The sequence below is a fragment of the Hyperolius riggenbachi genome, chromosome 2 (assembly GCF_040937935.1).
Source record: "Hyperolius riggenbachi isolate aHypRig1 chromosome 2, aHypRig1.pri, whole genome shotgun sequence".
Taxonomy (NCBI): Eukaryota; Metazoa; Chordata; class Amphibia; order Anura; family Hyperoliidae; genus Hyperolius; species Hyperolius riggenbachi.
The window spans coordinates 325352382-325364446 of record NC_090647.1 but is presented as its reverse complement, the minus strand read 5'-3'; the positions used below and the strand labels follow the sequence as shown (position 1 = coordinate 325364446).

At 41.4% G+C, this 12065-nt stretch overlaps 1 protein-coding gene across 1 annotated transcript in view; it reads left to right on the top strand.

Annotated features, from left to right (window-relative positions):
* LOC137546606 (lysophospholipid acyltransferase 2-like) overlaps nt 1–12065 on the top strand; it is a 45338-nt gene that overhangs the window by 1832 nt on the left and 31441 nt on the right. The window contains exons 2-6 of the mRNA XM_068269268.1: nt 2766–2911; nt 5612–5689; nt 7112–7201; nt 7290–7345; nt 8904–8958. Of these exons, the coding sequence (XP_068125369.1) occupies nt 2766–2911; nt 5612–5689; nt 7112–7201; nt 7290–7345; nt 8904–8958 (425 nt within the window). The remainder of the gene's footprint in view (nt 1–2765; nt 2912–5611; nt 5690–7111; nt 7202–7289; nt 7346–8903; nt 8959–12065) is intronic.

The following is a 12065-nucleotide window of genomic DNA, read 5'->3' as shown; positions in this document are numbered from 1 at the left end:
ACACCGATCCTGGAAGTCCACCGGATTGGCGTTCCCCCACTAATGAGGAATCTCCACTGGACTCAGGAAGCGGCAAGTAATTAGTGGTGTTACTGGTTCGTAAACGGTGTGGACTTTTAGGAAAGCAGTGAGCATTCATTATATCCCTGCCTATTTATGGGTGTCTGTGTTCTCTGACCCTGCGCCGCAGTACCGCAACTTGAAGCACCCACGGTAATGGCTACTGGTCTGCATTACACCCCGGGAGATGTAATTCATTGATGTGATTAAATTTCCATATCATGTTGTCAATTTTCTGCAGGAAATTTAGATGCGAAAATTCACACAATTCATGTCAAATGCAATGCCATTGACATTAGATGTGTGGCAATTGTGAATTTGCAAAAACAGAAATCGCACAGGAATTCTGTCATGGGTGAAAGGGGCCTATGTTTTCCCAGAAATGTCTTTGCACCTAAAGTACTTGACACATCCCTCACATCTTCCATTGTAATTTGTAACAGACCGTACACACTAGAAAGGTGTATTAAACACTACGGCATTCTCAATTGATAAGCAGTTGAAATATCACTTGAATGTCTGTTTTTTTATGCTGTCATAGATGGCATAAATATGGGGTGGAGCTGTGGAGGCATAAGCAGGTGCAGTATGTGAGTGAGATCTGCACTGTTAGGGCCTGTACACACTGCTGCGCTTATGCAGCATTTTTAAAATCGCATGCGATTTTTAAACCCCAAACCTTCATGATAATAGAAAAAGCGCATCGCACCAGTGTATACAGGTCTTCACGATTTTCATTATTTTTCAAAAGACTTTGCGATTAAAAAAAAGCATGCGATTTGAAAAGCGCAGCGCAAGTGCAGCAGTATGTACAGGCCCTTAACTGCATCAGCTCATAGAACGATAGTGGCTGCTGCAACATGATCATTTTGTAATGTCCTAGTTTAAAAAGGTAGACCAAGTGAACAATCAATACCAGGTAAATAGTGTTCAGTTAACTGATCTGCTGCACATCTACTGCTGTATGGCCAGTTTTACACAAGTACACGTACATCCTGCTTTGTCACAGTCTGCCATACCTGATCTCTTTACATGATATAGCCATTTCTTTGCCCATACACACATATGGTCAACCCTTGATTTGGTTGTCTGGTCTTTACAATTAAACTTCTTCGTCATATAAAGAATGGAGGGTTGCATGAGATCCACATTCTTGTGTCAGGGCTGTCATATTTACAGTTGCTCAATGAGATGCAATTTAATTTAATGCAGATTGGCTTGGAACTGGGCCAATCAAATGCACTTCCTACTGGTTTGAATTAGCCCAGTTCCAAGCTACAAACAGTTTGCATAAGGTTTGCATATTGAGCATCTCTGTTGATAATATGAGTGGATGCTCCATTCACTTTATGCATTTGCATGTTAATCAATTCCTACATGTGTGTTTTGATCCTCTAAACCTTACTCCAGTAATTATGTGATTAAAGGAACAAATGGAACTATCCCACGTATAGCTAGCTTAATACCAGGATATATCCTGAGCACTGATCCTCTAATTAAGGTATAATCCAATAAGACGCTTTGCATTTTAAGTTCAGTAGTGTAACAACTTTGTTAGATGTTGATGGAGGATGTTTGTTCCCAAATGATCATATATGATGGTTATGCAAAGGTTAGGGCTATTACAGTACTTTACACAGCAACTGGCATGGATACTGTATCCTGTGACATTGCACCTATATTTTTGTATGGTTATCTGGACATAACATTGACAGTTGTGCAGTTTACCAGTAGCTGATTCTGCTTTCCATGATGATAACATTGTAGTATCCAAGACAACCTTTACTCTCATGTACTGGATTGCAGTAGGTAACAGGTGGCAAGGTTGCTTTCTAAAAAGTCCATCTCCACAATCAAAGCTTTTGTGAGCATCTTGCTGGTATGGAAGTCCAACCACACTCCCTCCTTCTACCAGAGCAGGATGATGCAGGCAGGTGCCTGGGGCCTAGTGAGTGTCAGTTCTCTCTGACACCTTGCCCATCTGTGATTACCAAAAGGATCATAAGGTGGAGCTAAAGCTACTACCTTGCCTTGAGTCCCATATCTTCTTAATCCATCTCTGCCTTCTACCCGTGTCATAGACTGGGCACAGGATGCAGCGCGCACCTGCAGATAGGTCTGAAGTCAGATGGTTCTCCAGCTTTGGGAACATTCTGGGGGTCAGGAAAGTCTTGTGTAGGCAGACAGGGAGTCAGTTGGTAAGGCTGCATAGTGAAGGATAAAAACACTTTTTCTTGTTTTGCATTTTTAGAAAAACAGCCATCTTTGTAAAGTTTCTTATGATTTCTGGAGGTTCTTGTGATTTCAGGTGTTTCTGATCAGCACAGCATGCTAAACATGGAGAAAGCAGTAGCAGCGCATTTGTATGCAGCAGACACAGACGTCTGTCTGCTACTTGGGTACCACCACATTGTGTAACACATTCAAGGCAGCTGGCAGTAAGAGGATAGCTTTCCATTGAAGCAACACAAACCATAATTGCTGCAATTTTATTGCTGCATGTGCTGCTACTGATGAGAGTCACTTATTTCATGTTACCAGTGACCACAGAAAATGAAATGAAGTGTGTAATAGGGACAGCAGCAATAGAATTCTGGCAGAGGTTCTAACTTTTCCTGCAATATCGAAACCTAAAATGGAAACATTGACTAATGTTCTGCAGTAACACACATCAATGACTATCCCTTTATTATCACCTTTTACAGCGTATCTTCCTATTGGGACAGCTCTCTGCACTGCTGTTGGCCTTCTTGTTCCGATATTGTCTACCTCCGTCTCAGTATGGACCAAGAATCAGACACAGTGTGGCCTCCATATTGGGCATCTGCTTGTCTATCTACTGCTTTGGATGGTGAGAATTCTTCATAAGTACAGTAAATATAATCTTGGCAAGTCAGACAGTCCAGGGATGTTTACAAAGGAATCTGTTATTTTTATAATGTAGGATGAGACTGATAGGACTGCCACTGAATGAATAACTGGTGCATTATGGAACATGCTCACCAGCTGCAATGATGCTGAAGACTAGTCCAGAGAGTAGAGCTGGGCACTGCTCCAATACATGCAAAACCTTTATTCCATCCACTGGGTACAGTATGTTGGGTGAGGCTGTGCAGAGAGGGTAGGCCTGACAGCGGTTTTGTCAGAGGCTACTAAAATGTCAGCTGCTGATGACCGTATCCCCTGTATATAAACAGTACTAACAATCAGCCTTTTGAATGCTGAGGGACTGGACTGTTGCAATCCCACCCATCCTGTCAGCAGAGATTACACCCCTTATCTCTAGACTGCTCTCCACTGGACTCCCATTCAAAGTGAAGCAGCTAACCCTATTCATATGGGTAGTCGTAGACAATCTATGATGAGGGACTGTTGCTAGACAACCTGTCTCTGTGTTGGTTACATGAAACATCCACCCATGCTGTAACCAGTGGTTAGAATAAAGATTTGTACTTATTGGCTCAATACCAACCTTTACTTTCTGGAGTGTTCTTGTGTTTTTTTTAATGTATATAAATCTATATTATTATTATCGATTTATAAAGTGGAAAGAGCAATCGCGTTTCGTTGCGATTGCACAACCCACAATTTACACTCATTGTTTTTGCGCCGTGAAGTCATCAGGAACAGAGCACAATCACACAAAGAATTGTACAAGCTGGGGATTAAGCTTTGTGAAAAAACAAAGCTCCCAAGTGGGAAATGAGCACCACAATTTACATGTAAATAGCGGTGTGGCTGCGATCGGCAACAGGGCCGGGCAGAGGCAAGAGAGGCTCCAGTCTCAGGGCGCAGTGTAGGAGGGGGCGTACAACTCATTCAGCTATCATTCCCCTATTGTGTTTGAAGCAGAAATAAATAAGAAAAGGGGATACATGGCACTGACTGCAAGCCAGATAACTAGAGATTAAGGTGTTTGGAGGGTTGGGGGCCTGGGGCGTCTCTTAGTCTAATTGCAATCAGTGTGTGACTGCTAAGGTTGGAAGGGATGGACCGGTGCACTTTGGTGTCTCAACCTTGGGTGCTGGAGGAATTTTATCCTGGCTCTGATCGGCAAAAGGGCTGCAATCTGCTTTTTGAAATGAATCATAGCTTAATGGAAAAGGGCCCTTACAATGTATGCTTGTCTGAAAATGTGAGTTTGGAGAAAGCGCGTTAAGATTTCAAAGGTTGGAGAGTGATGGATGAACAATGTGCTCATTACTCATCTGGGATCACTAAAGAGCTGGCATTCTGCTGTACACACTCTGATTTCTTTCAAGATTCTCGAGCAAGACGGTCTTAATCATCTGCTATGGCCGAGTTCAAACCAGCATGTGTACGTAGCTTAAGAGACTATGAAACACCTTTCAGAGAGATAGGAAGATATCCAGGAGAGCACGAGGTCCTTTGTACCTACAGATGATAGTATCCGTAGGAGGAAGGTGTAGTCAACAATATCAAATGCTGAGGACAGAGTTAAGCTGAAGACTGCTCTCATGCTTGGGCCGGGCAATTGTTAGCGGTGGTGGACAGGTGGCACTCCATGGAGTCCCATCTGAGTTTGGCCACAGCTGTGCTTAGGCGCATAGTAACACCACTGTCTATCAAGTGCTGAGATGCATGGTGTTACAAACGCTGCCATTCAGCTTCATGTAATTGCAGCCAAATGGCGCTCCTGGGTGATAGACAGGACGCTGAACTGCCTGACAAGCGCGCATTTCAGCCTCCTATCTGAAAGAGGCCTAAGAAGGATGAATATAGAATAATGGCCTTTGGATTTAGCTGTAGGAACATCATTGCCCACATTAGTAAGATCTGTTTCTATGGAGTGGTTTGCGCGAAAACCAGACTGGAAATTATTGGAAATTATCAAGAAGATGTAGTGTGTGTGTAGTTTATTAGATAAATACAAGGGTCATCTAGAATTTAACAACCGTTTTTAACTTTTTAGTTATTTTATTTGTTCTGATTTTTTCTCTACATAATCACCTCCTTTATTTAAGCAAAAAATAAAAAAATATCTTTTTACAAGGTTTTCAATCCCTTGAGTAGCATCACATGCCTCACCTATGAACTTCATGCCAATGCTGCTGAGGAAACAGTTACTGGCATTCTGCAGTCTTGTAATAAGCAGTGCTGGGAGAGAAGGGGTTAGCATGAAGGTGCAAGTTAAATTACACAGAAAGAAAACTTTGCGTGGCAGACAAAAGCAAACAGCTGTTATTTTCTGGAAGACCCTCATACAAAATAAATGAATAAATAAAATGTACTTATTGCACATACAGGCTTTGTTTCATGTTTCACAAGACCACTCAGCACTGTCCTTCTCAATGCCTATCCATCACTACAATAGGCCATAGGTGCTTTGCCGGAGGGGGATCTACCCTCTTGTAGAGTACCCCTGATCTCATGAATCATGTGATTTGGTAAGCAGCAGCATAATTGTATTGTGTTGGACATCTGATATCTGGTGACTTAAAATGCACAGTAGCACACATAATGAGAATAGGCCCTTAAATTCTATCCTAAAAATCATCTGTATGGTAATCTTGTATATTTGTCTTTCCAGGCTTACCTATTTCCTGATTGGAGAAGTCATCATATGCTACCTCATGCTTCTCTTTATTGATCCTAGGAAAATACATGTGTAAGTCCCCAGGCAATTTGTAAAGCTGAATGTTTATATTCTTGAATTTTATTCTTGAATCAGGATGATACCATGAATTTTATTCTATTACCGATATCACTTATCCACTACCTGGCATCCTCTCTTGTGGCATTTCTGCTCTGTGAAGTATAGAGCACATTGGGCTCAATTCTGGTAGCTATGTGAGGTAAATATTTTTTTGTAGGTAAAATACCTTATGAGGTATTTTCCTCTTCTTTTATCAATTCTGAAAGATTTTTCTCCATTACCGAACATGAGGTAAAACATGAGGTAAAACATGAGGTAAATGCATAGAGTGAGGTAAAACATGAGGTATTTCAGTGGTAAGCCTGCAGCAAATAAGTAATAGTCTTTAATTGTCTACCATAAGTTAGGATAGTCTTTGGAAGATGTTTTTTTTTTTGAGGAGGTATGGTATATTTGATTATGTAGCAACCTATGAAAAGTAAATTTATAGGCACTCATAATAAAAAAAAAAAATCCAGCTCATTTACCTTTAGAGGCTGGGGGGAGGGGGGGGAGCACTTTTGGGGGGAAGGGGGGGGGGTCAGAGCACTTTTAGAGGCTGGGGGAGGGGTCAGCACTTTTAGAGACTGGGGGTGTGAGTACTTTTACTTTTAGAGGCTGGGGGTCTGGAGGGGGGGGGGAGTTACAGCACTTTTACTTTTAGAGGCTGCTGGGGGGGGGGGGGGCTCGGAGCACTTTTAACCAGAGGAGGGGGGGGGGGGGAATCGGTGTTTGCTGCAGATTTACTTATTTTTTTTTAAAATAGAGGCTGTGGGTTGGAGCATTTTTACTTTTTTTTCCAACCAGAGGTTGGGGAATGGCAATGTTGAGGGGGGGGTGGAGGCGCGGCAGATAAAGGATTGTACAGGGTTTGGAGCACTTTTTCTTTTTTAAAACAAAATGGAAGCTGGGGGGATTCGTTGGTCAGATCACTTTTACTTATTTCAGCAAAATATGGGGGCCCTGAACACAGAACAAGCTGAAAAGGCTCCATGTTATGTGACAGATATCACAATTCTGTCACAACACTGCATTTATCATGTGGTAGAGGTAGGTCTAATTATGTGAGGTAAAAGACATGCAAACACGCCCTTTATTTCTCTTCAGAATTCAAGTGTGAGGTATTTCACTACTGAATACCACACATTTTTAGTCGAAAATTACCACATGAATTACCTCATGAAATTACATGAGGTAAAACTTTACTTAAACTACCAGAATTCAAAAGTTGATTTCCCTCATGAGGTAAACCCAATTCCATGAGGTAATTATTTACTAAACGCTACCAGAATTGAGCCCATTGGGGCTTAATGATTGTCTTATCTGTTTAAAATTTTGTACAGCATAATCCTACCATGAGCTTCGCTGCACTGAACACTCACTTGCTCTTTACAGGTATACTTTTTTCCTGTCCATGGGATTGCTAACATTTTTCCACATACGAAGATACGCTTACCCTTTTATAGATGATCTGGACTTCACCGTGTAAGTGCTCTGTTTACTCTGTGTAATAGTTTCTGTTTACACTTGTTTTTAGGTGTCTAGTTTTATACATGCATTTATCTACTTTCAGAATGTTGATGATGTTGACCCAAAAAATAAGCAAGGTGGGATTTGAGTACCATGATGGTAAGTCAATAAGAACATTGTTACATTATAAAATGAGATGTGGCAGATAAGAGGAAATCCTCTTCATAAGCAGACCATGGCCCTGTTTTTGTTAACACTAGCACATGCTTATCTATATACTGACTGACTTATAGTACACACTTTCGCTTTATGGACCAAAAGTGAATAATGTCTGTAATAGACCACAAGGGTGGAAGACAATTCTATAACTCACAGTAAAGACTTCGTTATATGTTATTAAGGGCTCAGTGTTTGGGCAGCAGCTCTCAGTATGAGACTGAAAACTAATCCTTACTATAATTCTGAAATCTAGACACTGTGAGCAGTCAGTGATAGGTGACTCAACACACTCAATATAAATAGGATATCCCATTAGGGAATACAGGCACAAGAATATCTTCTAGAGAACAGCAAACGAGGTGACTCCTCTAGCGCCGATCTCCAGTCTGTAGTGCAGCAGCTCTCACTACAAATTTCCCGCTCCCCTCTGAGCCGACTAGTAATGTAGTGCCGGGTGATGCAGTTGGAGTGTGTATCACTCCACATCATCTTAGCACTCAGTATCAGCCAGGCCCAGTGTGGGATCAGATTGCTTTACTGCCGCCCTTCATTCCGCTACCTTGAAGGGGAGAGTGGCATAGCACAGTGGCAGTGCTTTCTTGAGGTGGGCGGGCTGGACACGAGCAGCCAGTTGGACAGCACTGCCTTGGATATCAGGCCCACAGTTTGGCTGCTGCTCTGGGGACTAGAGGGATATGCCAGCATTTCCTGGTCCCTGCTTATCACTAGCAATGCTGGCTTAAAGCTTTATCTTCTACCAACCGTTACTCAATAAAAACAGTGTGTGTGTGTGTGGGGGGGGGGGGGGGGGAGAGGGGGAATTACAGTTATACAAAGCAGGCAACCAGAAATAATTGTTGTTTATTGTAATTACTCTAAATAAAATAGTGATTAATGTCTGTCTGGTTTCCAAGGGTACGGCTACGTTCACAGTGACACGTCGTGGTGCGTGGCATTGTGCAATACAAACGCTTTGCTTACATGATGCAATTATATTGTAATGGTACTTTCATTTCGAGCCGTGCAGTGCGATGGAATCAGTTGGAGCAATGCGATGCATGTAGTGCAATACTGCATAATGTGCGCTTTAATATTTGCAGTGAAGCATGCTTTCTATGTATCACACCAAAGACATAATGAGCAATGTGACTTTCTCCTCCATTGCTATCCTTTTTTAACAGGTCTTGCACCGCAACATGTCACTGGGAACATAACCTTAATGTCTATTGTTTGTACTGTTTTATTATGGACATTGAATGGCATTTTCAGAGGTTATCCACATTCCATAATAAATGGGTGGATATTTGTAATTCAATCCTCTTCATATATCCAGCTGATGTGAGCAAGACTGTAGTGATGTAGCAGCATTGTAATGTCTTCATTTCTTTAATATTAGATGTAGTACAGCTAGGTGGATAGTGTGTTTTGTTTTTGTTTCATGCATTTGTTAGCAGGGTCTGTACACAGTATGTCTCAGATATCCTATACCATGTTACAGGTTCTTTGCTCAATGATCAGTCCCTAAGCCCCTCCCAGAGACGCCTTGCCATCCGGTATGATTTCGTCCTCACCTGTCTCTCTTTCCATATTTCCCTCTTATGTCCTTCCTATCTGCACTCTAAATGATCTTCAATCAAATTGATTCTAAAACTGTCTCTTGCTGTAAGCACTCAGAAAAAGCATTGTGAGCCAAACATGCCAGCTATTTCTCACTGCACAACAGAACTATGGGTCATATTTAGTTATGAAAGTAACATCTCCACCTTATGAGTGGAGGGATGCTAGAAGATAAATATTAGGCCCATTGCATTCTCAAACATTTTAAACTAAGCTGGCCATAGAATTAAGAAACAGGTCATGCTATCAGAAGTTGCGTCCATGTCTATGTGCATATCAGAAATCCAAGCCATCTTATTTATTTTACTCTTTAAATCCATTTTCAAGTTGTATCTGCTGACAGTATACCTGAACTGAGAGGTATATGGAGGCTGCCTTATGCATTTCCTTTTAAACAATACTAGTTGCCTGGCAGTTCTGGTGATCTCTTCGGCTGAATCACACACCTGAAATGAACATGTGGCTAATCCAGTCAGACTTGGGTCAGAAACACCTGATGTGCATGCTTGTTCAGGTTCTGTGGTTAAAGGTATTAGATGTGGCATGTAATTTGCATTGTTTAAAAGGAAATAAATAAGTCAGCCTCCATATCCCTCTCACCTCAGGTGAGGTACAAGGAGAATGATTCTTCTTCAATGAATGGATTCTTATTAATAAGTTAAACATTTAGTTATTATCTGGAACTGTACCAATTCCTTTTACAAAAGTTCCCCATACTTTATAAACAGCTAGTTATAATTTATAATAAGATAATTGTACTTTATAAACAGCTAGCTGACTTCAACTCCTGCCACAGCCCCGCCCCCTTCCCATCCCTCTTTTTCTTGAGTTTAAATATATGGTTTGCCAAATATGACAAACACATAAAGCACCTTCCATTCACTTTCCCTCCTAATAGAAAAGAGACGAGACTGTCCACTCATGTTGGTCATACACTTAACAATTTATGGTAAATTGGGTTAACAATTGATACCTTATTGATGTTGATTGTTTAAGATAGTAGACAAGGTTTTAGCAGCATTTGTCTTAACTGCAGCACCTCTGCTGCTAGCTTAGTACTGCACTGTGCAATACAAAACTATGGGAACCTTGACCACTCACTGCTGCATTTGTGCTAAAGAATGGACAGGTTGGATCAATGCTCAACTGATAAAACAATGACCAAACATCAATCGATATGTTTTTCATTTTTTTTGGGTAGAATCTTTAGATACAGCACATCTATACAAAAGAAATATCAGAGTGTGATCACAATTAAAGGTTCAATATAATTCAAATCTGTGGTTTTAGGGCAAAGCTAGGATTGTGGAGGGTTACATTCTACTTTTACAGCAAGTAATTTTTTTTTTCTATTTTAACTACAGAGTTGGTTAATCTAACTTACTGAGGCTTTGGTGTTGGAGGCCAGTGGCGAATACAAGTAATTTTTCAAATATGGTCTGGACTTATTAAAGTGTACCTGTAGGGAAAAAAGTGCCCTAATTGGATATTTACCTTAGTAGAGTGAAGCCTCTGGATAATTCGGAGGTTTCCCCCTTCCCTCTCCACTTCGCAATTCCAACACTGGGACCCCATCCCATCTGTGAACGAGGGTGGGTGCAATGTGCAGGTGCAGAACGCTTTACACCTGCGCAGTAGTACACGGCTGCTCGGACTCGGCTGTTTCCAATGACCATGAGCGGCTCTGTGCTACTGCGCAGGTGAAGTTTTAGAGAAGCAGTGGTCTAGAGGAGGATGTGGGAAGCCTCTAGAGGAACCAGAGGCTTCCCTCTACCGATGTAAGGATCTTATTTTTCACCAATTTAAAGACCCCGTATACACTGAAAATCGCAAGCGCAATTGCAAATGCAGTGCGATGCGATTGCGTTTTTTAATGAAAATTCTACTTGCAATTTTTGTGTGTTTGCAATGCGATTGCAATTTTGCTGAGGCTTTCTTTTCCCAGTTTTCTGATTGTTTACCTAAAAATGCAATGAAAATCACATGCATTAAGTTTTTCAAGCGTTTTTTAAGCGGCATGCTTAAAAAGCACAGCAGTCACTGCAGTTGCGTGTTTCTGAAAATGCATCACACCACTGTGTACAGGTGATTAGGATTTTCATTATTTTTCAAAAGGCCTTGCATTTTTAAAAATGCAGCACAACAGAGCCAGTGTGTACAGGCTCAAACTCACAGGTTTACTTTAAAAAATACTACAGTCAGGGTATATCCAGGTTGTCTTGGATTTATAAAAGTATAACTTCTCCCAGCAGACACATGCACACTGCTGTGTTAGAACAATTGCTATCTCAGCAGAGTTTCAGCAATACTCGCTTTCTCACCGGTACTTGCTTACTTAGTCAGCACCTTCTGCCTTTTGGTCTTTTTTCAAAGAAGCGTTCTATCTAATTCAATCTGGGACTGACTTCTTTATTCTTCCAGTGTCCATTCTTCTACTTTTCACAAAGTCTTCCATTTCCTCTTCCCACCTTTTTCTTGGGTGTCCTTTTGGCCTCCTGGCCCGCATTCTTGTGTTGAATACAATGTGTAGTAGCCTTTCAGATGTCATCCTTTGTAAAGTGCCCAAGCCAGCACAGATGTCCTTTTTCAACTTCCCTCACAGCTGCTCAGCTTTTCAATATTTCCTGATTCTCTGATTTCTTATCCTGTCTCTTCTTTGGCTTACCTTGATTTTCCTCAGTCCCACAGCCATTGCTGGAAGTTATGATTTACAGTACACATCACATTTCACATTTGCTTCTGTAACTTAAAGGCAAGGTACAAGATGAATAATAAACTAGAAGTTTGAGTCTCTTTATAGCCTTTTTCCCCCCAAGAAAGCCAACTTTAAAAGCACTAAAGATATCTATCTTAATTCCTGTTTTTACCATGCCCAAATCTCCATAGCTCCCAGGTATTTAAATGTGTATAACTACTCCACTGGTGTAACAATAGCCCCGCAACCCCTGCTACTGCGGGGAAGGGGGGGGGGCTTGGGGTTTATAGGAGGCCACACCACCTTGCAGAGTAGCACAGCAAGCCCTATAGCGTTAACCTGCATCAG